Consider the following 17755-nt stretch of genomic DNA (forward strand, 5'->3'; position numbering starts at 1 on the left):
TATATAATATACATACATACACATATATATATAGTGTGTGTACGCGCGTGCGCGATTTGTAATTAATTAATACACTTACAATGAGGTCTAAGTCTCCCCCTCCGATTTCCATGAAACTTGGCAGGTGTATAGAGCCCCCCCCCCTTCAAATGTCAAGATGAGGAGAAATTAAAGTGGGGATCTGACCCCGAAACCACGTAAATATGGCATAGGAAGAAACAGGGGGCATAGGGCCTCTCTATACACCTGTCAAATTCCATGGAAATCGGAGGAGGACACAGGGGTCAGATGATCCACAAGTCAATTTGTACTCATCTTGATATTTGAGGCTGTTTTTGCCCCCTAAAACAGTTTTTTTAGCCGAAACAAAAAAAACACGTATTTCTTCCTTTGGGCCCCTCTATACACCTAACACGTTTCATGGAAATCGGAAGGGAACACAGGGGGCAGATCCCCACTTCAATTTGTCCTCATCTTGACATTTCTGGGGAGGTTGCCCCCTAGAACAGATTTTTAGCCCAAAAAAAACAAAACACGTATTTCTTCATTTGGGTCCGTTTATACACACACCTGCCAAGTTTCATGGAAATCGGAGGGGGACACAGGGGTCAAATCCGCACTTCAATTTGTCCTCATCTTGACAATTGAGTGAGTTTTGCCCTGTAAAACCGTTTTTTAGCTGAAACAAAAAAAAACACGTATTTCTTCCATGGGCCCCACTATACACCTGCCAAGTTTCATGGAAATCGGAGGGGGGCACATAGGTCAAATGCACACGTAAATTTTTCCTCATATTGACATTTGAGGGGGGAGGGTTGCTCCCTAAAACAGTTTTTTAGCCGAAACAAAAAAAAAACACGTATTTCTTCATTTGGGCCCGTTTATACACACACCTGCCAAGTATCATGGAAATCGGAGGGGGACACATAGGTCAAATGCACACTTAAATTTGTCCTCATATTGACATTTAAGGGGGGGGGGTTGTCCCCTAAAACAGTTTTTAGCCGAAACAAAAAAACACGTATTTCTTCATTTGGGCCCGTTTATACACACACCTGCCAAGTATCATGGAAATCGGAGGGGGACACAGGGGTCAGATCCTCCCTTCAATTTGTCCTCATCTTGACATTTGAGGGGGTTTTGCCCCCTAAAACAGTTTTTTAGCTGAAACAAAAAAACGTATTTCTTCCATTGGGCCCCACTATAGACCTGCCAAGTTTCATGGAAATCGGAGGGACACAGGGGTCAGATCCTCACTTCAATTTGTCCTAATCTTGACATTTGAGGGGGTTTTGCCCTCTAAAACTGTTTTTTAGCTGAAACAAAAAAAAAAAAAACACGTATTTCTTCCTTTGGGCCCCACTATACGTCTGCCAAGTTTCATGGAAATCGGAGGGGGACACTTAGATAACCTCCCTTGTTAGTCTTACACTTTGTAATTATATAACACTGCATATCAGAGGCGTGGCGTGCATGTAGCCGCTGTTACCGCAGGTAACACCAAAATATAAAGAATTGAAGAACCCGTCTTAAAATATTATTACGTACATAAACTGGTAATATTGTCGTAAAGTAAACATTGCAGACTGACATTTTTTCTGACACCGGCAAAAGCGAAGAGGAGGACTGATCCGGTACCCTCCTCAGGCAACATGAGGAAAGGGCCCTGAGCCCACAAAGGAAGACTTCGCGTTGCGGCAAAGACAGTTATGGCGGGAGGAGGAGGCGGGCTGTTTAGCCGGCGCAGTTGCCGGTGATCCTTACCGGAAACATACCAATGTTGCCATATTCAATTGACAGAAAAGAGCTAAGTCGCCTAATCGGGTCTATCTTACTCTGAAGGTGTCCAGTCACACTGGGGAACGATGGCGCAGTGGTAGCGTCGCCGCCTTATAATCAAGGGATTCCGGGTTCGATACCCGGTGGAGGCACAAGTGGTTCGGATCCAACTTTAAACTGTCCCGATTAGCATTACTGTTCATGAAGTGGACTTACATCGCCAAATCAAAATTTAAAAAAATCAAATCACACTGGGGCAAAAGAAAACTACCAAGTGATATTTTGTATTTACACTAAATATCAGCGATTATGAAAGTCCTCTTTGTCCTTCTTCGACATCATGGGCGAGAAGGAGAGGAGAGGGATGGGAATGGTCAAGGGGTCCGCTGTCCTTCTAAAAATGTCAACCTAAAATTCTATATTTCACACATATAATATTATTTCGGTTACAGGAATTTGTGATAATTGTTGATAATACTGATTGAGATTGACATACGTTGTCGCAGGAATGCAATAATTTCGGATTGAAGCAATGTTTTTGAGGTGGTAGAACTGTTTTTGGGTGAAAACAATACTTACAAGCATAATTTCCCGATTGTTATCTTAGCACGCTCTGAAGTGTCAGGTGTCGCAGGTTCGAATCCTCAGCAAGAAATGGTTATTTCAATGTTCGTTGTTATTATTTTACTTACATAATTATAAAAATTAATAATTACGTACACAAAGAAATAATAATTTTATTTCAATAATTCACCATGCATCCTCATCGTCACGATTATCCTATAAAGCGAAAGCTTTAAAGGTAGCAAAGGACGTAAAATATACGAAATAGTAGTGGTGTCAGAAATGAGATTTCAGTGGATTTAGCGAAACATGGGAGTGGGAGTAGTTAGGAAACATATGAAGACTACATCTACTCTACATTTGAAACGAAAAGTTTCGCGATTTGGGAAAATCTGGTTTCAAAATAACTAAGATGGCAACATTAGTAGAACTGGACTTCTTGCAGGTCCCGAATCAAATATTGGGGAAGGGTCGATGCTGAGAGGGGAGGAGGCAAGGAGGGTGCTTCACGTGTTACAAAAGTAAACAACGGTTTGTGGGAGGGACTGTGCAGTACGAGTTTTGTGACTGGTGTCTTTCGTCTTTATGTTGTTTTCGGGCATTGTCAATTAATTAATGAAGCTTGCTCCGAGTTCCGAGGTGGCGGGTTCATCCTATCTGGACAGTGTGTGTAATTGTGCGATAGAAGATATTTTGAAGCAATCTTTCGGTTCGTTATTTTGCAGAAAAAATCGAAATTGTGGCGAAAGGGAGGCCAAAGCCTATTTTGAACGATTTAAAAACCAAGTCGTCTGCTGGATATGACCGACATTTCAATGTTTCGTGGTATAACGACTATCCGTGGTTATGTGGATGTGTGCAGTTGTCGAAACTATTTTGTTGGCCATGTACTCTATTTTCGGGTGAAAAAAAAAAAACGTGTCGAATTCAGATGTGGATAACATGGACCATGACCATGACGCACCCAAAAATTCAAATTCAAATGAAAAACTTCTCTTTATGACAGCATCATAGAAGTTTTTTGATTTGATTTGATTGATTTTGCTTCGCTTGTGCCACTTTTGGCTAATTTGCGAAGATGGGGATGAGTGATGATATGATTAAATTGATGAATAGACATCACAAACGCCCATGCCCAAGCTAGGTTTCGAACCCGAGATCCCAGCATCATATAACTATTTTCAAATCGGATTGATCTGCTCTATAAGTAGCCTTCGATGTTTCTGTAAGTATCAAATTACGTATTATTGTGTCAACAACCAATGTTTGCGATTTCACTTTAGTCCTTATGTCAACATTTTTTTCCTGATTAATAACTTTACCAAAATCTAGTATTGAATTGCATACGTACCAGATTAATATTATATGAACTACTTGGAAGACATTGGGGGGGGGGGGGCATGAGGTGGGGAGGCGCCCAAGTCTCCCTTAAATGTCCTACTGATAACCGGTAAAACTTTTAAAAATCCACGCCACGCCACTGCTGCATATATTATAATGTTTTATTTTAATTTGTAAAACTGTAAGTGTAGAACAATTGCATATTTTTTGTATAACATTTCTATTTTGTTATATGTGTTAAAGGTTTCATTCTGGAATGGAATGTCTCACATTTATGCGTGTTCCCATTTCCAATACATTCGAATGAATACATATTCGTTTCATTGGCATTTACAAAATCACCTCTGACATTTTATGTTAAACAAGTAAGATTATTTTTGTGCACGTGTGTGTCAGCCGATGCGTAGCGAAGTATTTTAGGAACAACACTTGAAAAAAGTTCTTGTAGGACTAACTAATGAAAAATTTCTGTGTAATCGAAGATCATAATACCGTTTAAGGTGTGGTAATATTATAATGGGATTGAGATACGAAACTCTCGGATCCGGATCCAAAAAATCCGGAATTTTCGGATCCTGATCCAGATCCGTAACTCTCGGATCCGGATCCAGATCCGAAACTTTCAGATCCGGAACTCTCGGATCCGGATCCAGATCCGTAACTTTTGGATCCGGATTTTTCGGATCCGGATCCGTTTGGCCATCCCTAGTACAGACCCTGCATTGTGGAAAATTGATGAACAAATTCGTGACTACGTGGTTGTCCATGGCGTCAAACAGAACTTGGAAATGGATTTCAGTAAATCTAAGAGTACATACGCTTTCTAAACATCTTTATACGAAATTTGACTAATGGAGAAAGACAAATCAGACATTGGCTGGTTTATTCAGAATCCAAGGACTGTGTTCTCTGTATTCCATGTTTGTTGTTTTGTGACCGAAAAATGGAAATATATTTTACTTCTGGGTTTAACGATTGGAAAAAATGCCTCACCTCAACACAAAACAAGTGTGACAATCCTTAAACTGAGGGGGAATTCAAAATCACGGGTAGACTCTCATCTGATGGTGCAGTTAGAAGAGGAATGCAACTATTGGAAGAATATTTTAAAACGGGTTGTTGCGACAGTCAAGTTTTTAGCACTGAAGGGACTAAGTTTTCGAGGGACAGACGAGCACATAGAAAGTCATAACAATGGTAATTCTCTCGGTTCTCTATCATTTAACTATCATTTAATAACATAACATAATTTATCACATAACTATCATTTAATTAATACTGCATGCCGTTAATAGTAAAATAGTAATACAGAAAATAATGATTTTTTTTTTCATTCTTGATAAACGGTATGGGGGGCGGCAGAGCTTGTTTGGCCTAGGGGCGGCAAAGAGGTAAATCCGGCCCTGCACTACGCTTTATGTTTTTCTGCTTGCGAGTATGTGTAATTCAACGGCGGGAGTGGAAATCGGAGAAACTCCCAAAATTATAAATAAAATAATGCATTAAGTGCGTCGCATGATATTTATTATTATATACGATGACACTATGCCCCATCCGATAAGTTAATATTAACGTATGTTTTATTGTATTAAGCAGACATTTTCCCTCGTATTTTCGTCCTTTTTTGGGGGAACATTATTTGTAATAACTATTCTTCTCGATAAATGTGTATATGTAAAATAGAGGGCCATATTTACTAACCATGGTGAAAGTATGATATCACGTAAAAAAAGATTCGGTTATTAATAATAATTATTATTATAAAAAGAAAAGTACATACAGTCGAGCGGAATTATTATGTATTATTCTTTACCGGATTCACAACAATAAAACACTTAAATTGTGAATATTGCGAGTGACGTTAACAAGTGCTGTGCAAATTTTAAGACTTTTTTGAGTTCCGATATATTTTCTGTTGTTGACGATTGTCTTTTAAAAAATCTTAGTTTTACAGCACTGATTATTCAACTATAATGTTCAGTCATAATTTCTGAGGTTAAGATTAAAGTAAACTTGCAATTTAATGTAATAGAAGCATGTTCAGCATCAAATTCCCCATGTATTTAAATGGGAGAACAATTGCCCATCAAGTGCGTGGGGACACAACAGGGGTGCTGCCACCTACAATAGTTTGCTTTGACCAGGCCCATTATGTGTTTGAATCCCTCCTCCGAAAAGTTTCCTGTCTATGGTCATGAAAGGATTATACGTTTTATAAGCACTAAGTAGGAGTCGGTGTGATCCGCGGGCCGAAGTTTAAGCGTCCCCGTCTTAGCGAGCTTTCAGACCGAAGCGACAAGCGAGCCTCTTCAGTCCAAAGCAATATATTCACCGCGCATGCACGAACAACGGATCGAGGCGACACGAGAAAACGGCCCAGTCCGAGGACACCTAAAGCAGATATTCCTGTCGTTTCGGCTCGGAAGTTTGCATTGAAATCTAAGTTACCTTCCCAGCATTTGCCACGATTGGCTAAGGGTTCGAATCCCGGCCTGCGTGCTCTTTTTTTTGTCCCTTCGTCAATTCCATCATATGATATCATCGCTCATCTGTATCTTCGCAATTAGCTAAAAGTGGCAGAAATTAGAAGCAAATTAAGCCAAATCAATCAAGAAAGGATTGGCTAATGGGGGAACAAACAAAAGATAAGAAATGGAGCGCGTAATAAGAATAAATAAAAACAATTTCATCTTGCACATTCTAACAAGAACCAGAGATCAAAAACGGCGGTGATACGTAAACTACAAATTGAGAGAGAAAATCTCAGAATAATGAAGCCAAAAACTATCCCCGACCACTTAAATTCGCAAACTTCTATCAGGGAACGACCCCCCTCCCCTCCATCCTTCTGAAGTCCTGAAACAATCGATCTGTGGAGAACGACTTCCACGGTTCCAATCCTTCTCCTCGCTTGCTGATCTGTCGTCTTGCAAGAAAAAAATAATCCTGATGGCCGTAGTTTTACGCAAAGCTCGTCGACTACTCCGAACTTTCTCCCACTCCGTCAACTCGTGCTTTTTTACCTTCGCCTACTTTTTCTCTCCGTCCTCGTCTAAAGGTGATTGGAAGCGTCCAGTCGGCGCCCTTCCCTCGCCAGAGACCAGACGACGACGTAGATTGAAGCCAGAGGGATGGATCGACTCCCTAAACTTGAAGCCCCCCCCCCTTCCCTTGCTTGGGTGATTCTCCAGCGGTTCCAGTTTTCTTCTTGTGTTAGCGAGGATTTGAGAAATGCATATATGACGTACGGAGACCTTCTTAGTGGCATATTATTATTCATTGCATACAGTTCAGTTATTATACAGGGTGAGGCAAAAGACTTGCACCACCCTTTTAATTTGAAAACGACTTGACGGAGGGCGATGAAATTTCGGATATGGATAATTGGGGTGGGGACGCACCAGATTGGGCTAGTGTGTATCATGGCGGCCATATTGAAAGACGCCATCTTGGAATTACATCCAGATTTTCAACTGGGGTCATGTAGCATATCATTTTACATGTGCGTTTTCTCAGAAATAAGAATATGCAGTTATTTTTCCCCTAACTTTATTTGGTGAGGATGTTTTCACAGTTGAAGTTCACACATTTGGCATCCTACAAGATGTGCTCTGCGTGTTGCTCCTTCTGTGCTACACACAACGTAAGACGTTTCAGCCAGTCCTCATGGACACGCAATAACACTGCAGGGTCGACAGAGTTACATGCTTGTTGGATCCGGTGTTGGAGATGTCGGAGATCAGTGATTTTCTCTTGATAAACTATGGCTTGAAGATGACCCCAAAGGTAAAAGTCAAGGGGCATAAGGTCCGGAGAACGTGGTGGCCACTCAGTGGGCCCTCTTCGACCAATCCAGTGAACCGGGAGCTGTTCATCCCACCACTGCCTGACACACAACGCGTAGTGCGGAGGCACGCCGTCCTGTTGGATATAGGCTGGTAATTCGCCGTCTTGGTTCTTCAGTGAGGGGAACACATCTTCGTGGAGAATATTCAGATGTCTCTCTCCATTCAGGTTGCCATGGATGAAGACAGGTCCCACAATTCGGGTGTTCCATATCCCACACCATTACCTTTGCCGCACCGACTTCCTTACGAGGATCTGTCCACGATTGGTTGGTATCTGACCAATAACGATGATTCTTCTTGTTTTTCTCACTGTTCACGAAGAATATGGCCTCATCGCTAAACAGAACACTTTTCGGGAACTGCGGATCCTTGCTGCAACGAGCCAAATCCCAGTCTGCAAACTGTAACCGCCTGTCTCGGTCATCCTCAGTTAAGAACTGCTGCATTTGAATTTTGTAGGGATGCCACTTGTTAGTATGCAACACAAGGAGTATGGATCTCTTGACTGATTCCTGACACTGAAGCCAAACGCCGGGTAGTGCGTTTCGGGCTCTTGACCAAGGATGCCACGATTTCCGTTGCTGTTTCTTCGTCGGTATCTGTTCTCGGCCGTCCACTACGTTTTCTGTCGCACACGGATCCCGTCTCCTTAAACTTCTGCATTACACGCAACACTGTGGTATGTGAGATGTCATCTTTCTCTGGATGCCGAGCATTCAAATCTTCTGCAATGACCCTGGCACTGCGCTTTCCACTTACAACAACAATTTCGATCCGTTCTTGGAGGGTTAGAGCCATGTTAGATCACCTGGAACAAATAAATACCAACCCATTACATTACGCCAAAATGTGAACTTCAACTGTGAAAATATCCTCACCAAATAAAGTTAGGGGGCAAATAACGGCATATTCGTATTTCTGAGAAAACGCACATGTAAAATGATATGCTACATGACCCCATTTGAAAATGTGGATGTAATTGCAAGATGGCGGCTTTCAAGATGATACACGCTAGCCCCATCTGGTGTGCCCCCACCCCACCCCAATTACCCATATCCGAAATTTCATCGCCCTCCATCAAGTTGTTTTTAAACGCTACACTGCTCCATCAGGAAGGCCTAAATAAGTACTAGAAGAAAGGGGAAATAGGCACTAGAAGGGAATAAGTATACACTACAAAAGGATAAATAGGGGAATTAAATTCTTGGAGAGTATGAGGAAAGAACAGAAGAGAAGAAATAAGAATTAGGTACTAGAAGAGGGAAAATAAGAGATGAAGATAAAAAACAACTTCAAGAACATAAGTAGATGCAAGGTGATTTGAAATAATTACTCGACAAGAGGAAATAAGCACATGAATAGGACAAGTAGATACTGGAAGTTAAGAAATGGACATTTAGAAAGGGAAATCGATGCTAGGAGAAGAGGCATAGGCACTAGAAGAGGGAGAGGCATGAGAAGAAGAAAAGACAAGAAGTATTACGAAAGAGGATTTCATTATATCTTTGTTTCTGGTATTGAATTAAAGTGTATGGCTCATGTTTTTGAGACGTTTTCAAAACTGTAATTTCTCTTTTTTCCAGCAAAGAAGCAGTTGAATGATGAAATGGATAACCTTCAAGAATGCCGAAACAAGTAAGCTATTTTACTATTTTCTCCGTTACCTACATGTACAATATATTTCATGATTTCTATAATTCAGATAAATGTATTCACCATTAACATTTTTTGCTGATATTGTTACTTGTTTGTATTCTTTTTTTTCAGTTTTTACTTTATGCACAGATAGATTAATTTATACCTAAAGTTTAAAGTGGGATCCAAACAATTATGTGCCTCCACCGGGTATCACTACATCATCAGGGAGGCTTGTTTGTATTATTAGTTTTTGTTATACCAAGTTGGCATCCAATTGTGCATGAGGCATGATGTTAACAAGAGTTGTAGAATGATATATAACCAGGCCCGTAGCTAGAATTGATCTCCAGGAGGGGCCCATGGGTTATCGGGGGGGGGGGGGGTGCTTCGTAAACCAAGTCCATTTTTCAAAAGCTTAACAGTATTAAATTAAGAGTAATTATGTGTTTGGGGGGGTCATTAAGTTACATAAAATTTAGAAATATCATACAAAATACCTCATCATTTCTATATATTTTAAAACATTGCTTGAAGTGTTAATTGACTGCTACTGAAATCATCCCTTACTACATACTCCATACTACTTTTGATGATACAAATTTTTATATCACACAAGAAAAAATACACAATGTTCATAGTGCCTACCCTACAGTACATTCCCCCCAGCTGAAGCAATGGAACTCCCCTTCCTTTCCAAAACTTAGGAGCTGTTGACCTTTGATGCAGATGCGGAGGGAATTTGCATGATGACGTCAATGTCACAGATTTCTGTCTAAACAGGAGGCTGCAATAGGGGCAGCGAAGGTACAGATAAAGAAGCTCCTCTCTGAAAGGTCTTTCTAAAGTCTAGAGAAGACAATGTTCTAAATACTTGCTGCTACTTACACTTATCATACATAAGATGAATGAATGTAATAGCTGCTGTTCATGTTCTGTGACTTTCTTCTTCACCAAACTTGTGAGCAAAATAATATCTGCTGTCTACATTTTCACTCTTCACTGCAAACAAATTATACAAATTAGTTATACTTAATGTCAATGGGGCTCACTGCATTGCAAGGGGGGGGGGGTCAGCCCCCCTTGGCCCCTGCCTGGCTAGGGGCTTGTATATAACTAGTTAATGAATTGATGTTTACCTGCAATGCAAGCATATTAATATATTATTATGTTACTGGTCACCTGGGGTGTTGGTCAGTTTGTAGCTCATGAGTACACTCATCAATTTTATCAACTCATCAACCATCCAGAAGTTCACAATTAACATAGGAAAGTAGAAAAGATGGGTGAAGTAACTGAAATATAGACATTATATTCATAAAAAGATTGTAATTCATGCCATGTGCTGATAACATATTAAACATTTAGAAGTAAAGTAAAGTAAAGTAAAGTGTTCCCCTGTGCATAGCACCATGCCATGAAGGCGTATAAGGGTGTGGGGGTAACATTTAGAGTAAATCATAACATGTCCTCTGAATTTTTGAACCAACCTCAATTCTTCTTGGCCTCCCCGATGGCACATCATTGCATTGTAATCAAGGGGTCCCGGGTTTGATACCCGGTGGAGGTATGAGGCACATAGTGGTTCAGACCCCACTTTAAACTGTAGGCTAAGTCCTGATTATCTTTACTCTGCATAAAGTGGACTTAAAACAACAACTCAATCGATCAATCAATCACATCTCAATCCTTTTGGGGAAATGGGAGAATAGAGTGAACCATGGTTAGAATGGTTTCATGTTCTAATCGTTTTAACCTTTGCATACATTTTTCCTATTTTTGAAAAAGGATTGGTCTAAAAATTTGGGGAACAAAACAAAGCACGTGTTGTGATTTTATCTCTGTTGTAATAAACCATATTATTCTGTAATTTACAATGATCAGCTGCAACACATGATCTCACTTCTAATTATTATGGGCTGGAGTCGAGGCCTGGCTCGGGTGTAAAACGTGGTAAGTGACATTTTGGTAATTTTTGAGTTACAAAGTAAAATGTGCCATCCATCAATTTTTGAGTGAAATTGCCATGTCATAGAATTTGCATTGGACTCGGCGAAACCTGTGAAATTGGTAAACACAACACGAAAACAATTTATGTAGAGTATAGCTTCTGATAACTTTTTCCTTAATGAACTCAGAAATTACCAAAATGGCACTTACCATGGTTTACACCTGAGCCCTTCAAATATTAATCATCATACAATTAACCTGAAGAAGCTGAAAAGTGACATCAAATAACTTCATGTAAGCAAGCAATGATTGCTACTCTCAGGTCTCGGTCTAATTGGTTCTAAGTTGAATTCTTTGTGGGGGCTCAGAATTGTGAAGATACAGGCTCCAGCAACTAAACCTGCCAGCTTTAATTGCAAATAAAAACAAAAAAATTCATGTAACGAAGTCAATTTAATATATGCTGTATTTTAGGAACATTGCATGAGAGGCAGTTTCATGCAGTTTCTTAATGTGGACCATTCATTTCTTTAATGACTCCTCAAAACAGAGACTCAAACTCGTTCTCTGGAGTGTGAACCTACAATATCCACCAGGTGTTCTTGTCCTGGTGATGCCGTCTCCTTGAAGTTCCTTACACAACAGTAAAATCCCAAATAACCACAACCGTTGGGCCAACGTCATTTTTTACTTGGGAAAGGTTGGCTTGACGTTGGTTAGCAAATTAACGTTGGTCTTATGTTCGGCCAACGGTGGTTGCCAACATTTGCCCAACCATGGAAAAGTGAGTCAAAATCAGTTTTAATAAAAACACATACTGGAAATATAATATTTTGTTAATGAAAGTAGAAGCTAATTTTAACTTGCAGTCGCTCATCAGTCCTTAGTCAGCTGCCATGGATGAAATATGTGTTGGGAATTGCTTATTGTTTGTCTCTTTAGCTGTAGTAGAACAAGAACATTCTTACAGGTATTATTGTGAAGATGATTAAACAATGTTATGTGCAGACTAAATTCCATGAAAGGTGGAAAACTAAGCAAACTCTGGAAAGTTTTTCTGCTACTATGTGAAGGTATGGTGCTTTGAAAACAATTATACCATGTGACTGAGAAAGTGCTGTGTATTTTTTATTTTCATCAATAATTTGTGCTATTGCTTACATTTGCCCTCCCAATAAATTATGTATATATCAGAAAGCAAACCTATCCATTCTTTAGTTTTCAGTACATTGGCCCAACGTTGGGCCAACCACTTTTGGTTAATTGGGATGGTATTCTGACTGGGAATATGCAGATTACAGAGAATGTCGTTACCTCAACCAACTTCCGTTCAGTGTTGATTTAAAAACTGTCAGAATCAGTTATCACACTTCACAGGTGTGCTATTCAAAAAATGAACTCTCCTTGTCAAGAAAATGCCACTCATGCTATTTTCCTAAAATGCTTTGAGATTTAGTACAACATGTATTAAATTGACTTAGTTGCATGAAAGAGTTTTGTTTTCATTTGTAATAAAAAAACATCAGGTTTAGTTGTCAGACCCTGTAATTGAGAGGTTACTGGTTTAAGAATTCATGCACAAAATGTCAGACAAAGGAGGTCATTCTGACCAGTCACATTTAATGAAAATTCATTGAATATCAAGCTACTGTTCTGGTGCTTTTGAAAGTTAGATAATGATTGTAAAGTTCATATTATATGCTAATTCTGACTATTTCCATTACTAGATTTGCAGTTGTGACGAAGTTCTACCAGTACGTTCAGAAAGGAGCCAAAGAAGAAGAAGTTAAGGATTTTTTCTCTGTTTGGGCACCATTTTGCCACTCGTTCAAGGACATTTGGAAAAAGGAGCAGCAGAGGATCATCAAGCAGAAGTAAGTTACCAATTATGTTTTTTATATTTCAGTGTATTTACTTCTATAGAAATGATATTTACAATGGGGGTTGAATGTTTGGAACTCAATTTCTTCATTGTGTCCAGAGTCAGCTTCCATGACTCCTTGTGTTGCGTTTACTCTTTGATGTATACCGGTTGAGGAAGATCCCGTCCATTGCCACAATGCACTCCAGGAAACCGTCAAAAACTGTATCACAGATCGCTCAGCCTCCCTTGTGACACCTGACACTGACGCCATGACCCACCTCACTGAATGACTGACTGGTGCCTTGGAGGCAAATTACACATACACAACCGCCAGTGTTGCCACCTAGTGATGTGGTCTGGAACTCGTCTCGCAGACATGTAGCGTACCCCAGCCTGGTCTACATATCTTGTAAGTTTCATCGCTCTGTCACTTTATTTCACTTTTTCACGGCATTAATCCGGTTATTTATTGACCATACCAAATAATATACCTCTGCGTCATAAGCTATTTCACTTTTTGCCAGGATTTGTGAATCATTTCAAAGAATTGCATGTGTCTGTACCATGTTAGGTACACAATATACAGCATGTTCCACTCGGAGGGATAGAGCAATGATTGATAACTTGAAGTGTAAATAATGGTTTATGAATACACCTTTTTACATACCTTGATGTAGAAATTCTTCGAGTTCAGGAAAATGGTCAATGCAACTCGATGTGTGCGTCTTGAGTTGCCTTACAGACATCTAAATGGTCCACATTTATACTGTTGTGTCACTTGTCTGTTGCTCTACTGAATAGTGCCAGGCTTGTTCCCGCATTTCACGTTCGCGTGCATGCACAAGCACGTGTATTCACTATTGGTATAATCTCGGAGAGTTTCTGTATCTTGTAAAATGAAAATCATAATAATATCTTCCTTTGTTCTTAAATGGTGAGCATTTATTTCTCAATCCCTGTAAATGAAACATGCTGTGCATTGCCCCAATTACCCAAACATCATTCTCCCAAGTTTTCTAATTGAGAAATAGATATTAATAATATACTTGTGCACTTGCAGGGCTGACCAATTGAAGAGGAGGCAAGAGAAGCTGCAGGACGTGGAGAAAAAGGGGACAGCAGAAAGAGGACTAGTAAGTAGGAAAACTTCAACCTTTCTTCTTGTTAAATTGTTACAGCAGTGGCGTCAACGTTTGAGAAACATTGGGTTGACTGAACTCAAAGACTTGTTTTATAATTTTATGCAATAATACATGTCATACTTATAGGCTGAGGATTTGCCCTAAAATGCCTTTCTTGTTCCTTGGCCAGATTAGACTTTTACATTTAAAAAACGTTTCACATGATTTTTGATAGACAGAATTATAGAGTGGGCGTTTTTACTTATTTTATGAGCCACGGTAGCTCAGTCATTATGGCGTCTCACTACCATATGAGAGACCTGAGTTTGTTCCCCAGCGGGGAACTAGGATTTTTTACCACCTGTTCAAGCAGCTCTGGTGCCCACACAGTGTCGTATTAAATGGGTACCTGGATGAAACTCTTGGGGTAAAGGCAGCCAAGGGGCATATTGCTGATCACATCACCCCCACCTTCGGCCGTGATCAAGAAAGGGTGGGGCCCTAAGTCCACACTCACTTTATGCCTTCATGGCATGGTGCAAATCACAGGGGAGCACCGGCTTGGGCATGGATGTTTGTGAGTGTCCGTTCATCAATTTCATCACATCATCACTCATCCCCATCTTCGCAAATTAGCCAAAAGTGGCACAAAAAGTGAAGTAAAATAAAACCAATAAATAAATAAACAGGGGAGCACTTTACTTCTTTTACTTCAAATTATTGGGTGGGTTCAAGCAACACAGGCCCATAAAGTTGGCTTAGGTTAAATTTCACCACATTTTAAGCATACTATGTGAAAAACACCGTGATATAAATTCTCTGCGCTTGGAATTTGTCGTACTACATAACATTATGGCAAACAGTTATCATAGTAAATTAACATAGAGAGTGACATGTCCATAGGTTATTATTTCAGAACAATTTTTTCATCATTTTTTTTTACTTAATCGAAATTTGAACCCCATTCAAGAATAAATTCGAACTATGTCCTGTTAGCACGAGATATGACTTTTTTTTATGAATGTATTTAACAAACTTTTCTTCTTTCCTGTTACAGAAAGCAAAACTCAGGAAGAAAGTTCAAAAAACTGAAGACAGATCACCTTCAATCACATCGTGAAGTTCCCAACAAATGTTGTGAAACTGTTTTTTTTCTTAAGCCACAATGCTACAGCATTGAAGAGGGGCTGGTACCCTGTGGACCATGGACAAACACGCAATCTGTAACGAGGTTTATGCATGTAGATAGCAGTGCTTAGGCTTGAAATTCGAGGTGCTTTTGTTTTTGTCACGTTGTGTAAATAAAACTGTGTTGTGCGGAAAAAAATTAAACTCTTCATCTTCAGAAATACTTGAAAGCATGGAATTTGTACCTCTATGGCTTCAAAGTTTATTGTTGAGAATTAGAATAATAATTAGCTTGATCTTTGTGATATGCTATGTTATAGAAATTGCATCCAATCTTTTTTTTCTTTAAATATATGCTTGACATAACGAAGCAACTTATATGTTATGAAGATCAACTTCAGAGAGAAGGTGAAAATACTCTATATCATTTTGCAAATTGTGGTCTTCTGTGCAGCAGGCGTGTGTACATAAACTTTTTTGAAAAGTATATGTTTTATGTCTGTGTATATGTATTTACATATATTTTCTGTTAAAAATTAGTGTGTGAGGGTGTGTTATGCTCTTCTTGTGTTTCCATTTTTCACAAACAGTAGATGCTTCTCACGTGATTGACATGGGTACAGAGAATAAAATGCTGTAAATCTTTTAGAACGATCTTGTTTATTAATATTTACTTCACATTCTTGCTCAATTGATGTTCATTTTTGTTTACACTACATATGTAATGTGATTGGTAATAATACTTCAAGTGCTGGTAACATTGTTTTGAAGTTGTAGTTGCAGCACTTCACAACTCAAGTAAAAATAAAAGATGGGTGGGATTATCTATCCTATGTTGATGTGTGATGCAAGGAAATATGATGGCATAAGAAAGATTCACAATTAAAAACTAAAATCAATTAAAGACATCATAAAATACTTGAAATTTATACAAGTAATAAAAAATAGAAAATTAATAGACAATATTAATATTAACTATATTTTAATTGAAGTGTGTACATTGATATAATTAAAATCTAATACACAAAAATATCCAGTACTAGCAACAATTAGGCAACTGGTTAATTTACCTGAACTTTTTTTTGGAAAATGCTAGGGCAGATATTTTCTACAAACTTTTATATAAACCCAGTACAAATGCCTTACTAAATGAAATTTTGAACATGTTCACACTCAATAAAATACATATGGTTAACCTTACTAGGTTAGTTTCTAATCATTTCACAATACATCTACATGCAGAATTAATTGCTAATTCTTTGAAATCGCACAAAGTCTGCTTATTTGCTTCAGTATTAAGAAAAATGTGTTGTGCTATGACTTAAACAATGTTCAGTATTATCTCATGTACTAATGTTGAAATACATACATTGTAGTAGATAATTTAATTTATGATTTTATTCTGTTTTTTTATATGTTAATTTTGTCTAAGAAAATTTAAGTGCATATGAAATGATAGCTTACCTCTTTGCCTAATACATTTTAGAAACTGTTGGTGGTTCGAAATACTTGCCAAGAATATTTTTTTATAACATTCTTGTTTTTAAATATCAATATAGACTAATTAATAATTATGAATATTCAGTTGTAAACTTGAACTTTCAAAGATATGTACACAAGTTATCACAACCCTATCTTGAATTACAAGGAACATTATTATCAGTGTGGTATTTGAAAAATTTCCAGTTTTGTTGAGAATTTCAGTAACGTTTTCAAATTATCCGGATATTATATAAATTATTTATATATATATAGTTCTTCACTCCCTAAGAGGTAAAAATTCACAACCAGAACGGGGAGCTTCAGACACCAGAATGGAGAAACTTCCCTCATCCCCCTTCAAATACCACCCTGAATAAAACACACAAGCCTTTAAACTTTTTAAATCTATTACTTTAGTGTCAAATGCATGATTGTCTGTGGAATGTAGTTTGGAATCCTTTTCTCGTAAGAAAATTTTTTGTACATTTATATTTATTATAGAATATGTGTTCTTTGAACAATCTACAAACAACGACATTTACTAATGCTTTTTTTTGTGCACTGTCGCCTGTTGCAGATAATAAGACAGCACTTTGCCAAGTGTCTGAGCATACTGTCAAGTTTTCCTTTTAAGGAGTATATACTTGGTTACCTTGTTTTGCCATGGTGCTTACATATTTTTGTATAAAATAATGTATAGTTATTGTAATATAGACTAGTGTTGTTGTTTTAAGATGAATAAATAAATTGAAAATTCATTAGATGAATTGGATTTTTTTTTGTGACTCCAGAGTGGAATCTTCAGCCTTTAAGTGGTGTATTCTGAAAATTTAACCTGGTTTACCGCAACAATTATTATTTATTGTATATATTTATTATATATTAATTAGATACAATAGAAATAAAACACCAATGCAGGCATGCACGTAAAAGAAAAACAGAAGTCGGACAACTTCAAATTTTGCGGTAATTTCTATATTGAAAAAAGTTGGTTTCCGATGGTAAAACAGATAACATGAGAGCAGGTGCTTTATTTTCTTGTA

The 17755-nt window shown here is 38.3% G+C and overlaps 1 protein-coding gene across 4 annotated transcripts in view; it reads left to right on the plus strand.

Moving 5' to 3' along the window:
• Nucleotides 1-17470, plus strand: part of LOC145989795 (uncharacterized) — a 241339-nt gene extending 223869 nt beyond the window's left edge. For all 4 annotated transcript variants that reach the window (XM_083125140.1, XM_083125141.1, XM_083125142.1 and 1 more), the window contains 4 exons: nucleotides 9116-9167; nucleotides 12845-12991; nucleotides 14042-14114; nucleotides 15160-17470. In XM_083125140.1, coding sequence (XP_082981266.1) covers nucleotides 9116-9167; nucleotides 12845-12991; nucleotides 14042-14114; nucleotides 15160-15222 — 335 coding nt within the window. In that variant the 3' untranslated portion in view covers nucleotides 15223-17470. The remainder of the gene's footprint in view (nucleotides 1-9115; nucleotides 9168-12844; nucleotides 12992-14041; nucleotides 14115-15159) is intronic.
• The last annotated feature ends 285 nt before the right edge of the window (nucleotides 17471-17755 follow it).

Source organism: Lepisma saccharinum, chromosome 7 (genome assembly GCF_977018435.1).
Source record: "Lepisma saccharinum chromosome 7, izLepSacc3.1, whole genome shotgun sequence".
In the NCBI taxonomy this organism is placed as follows: domain Eukaryota; kingdom Metazoa; phylum Arthropoda; class Insecta; order Zygentoma; family Lepismatidae; genus Lepisma; species Lepisma saccharinum.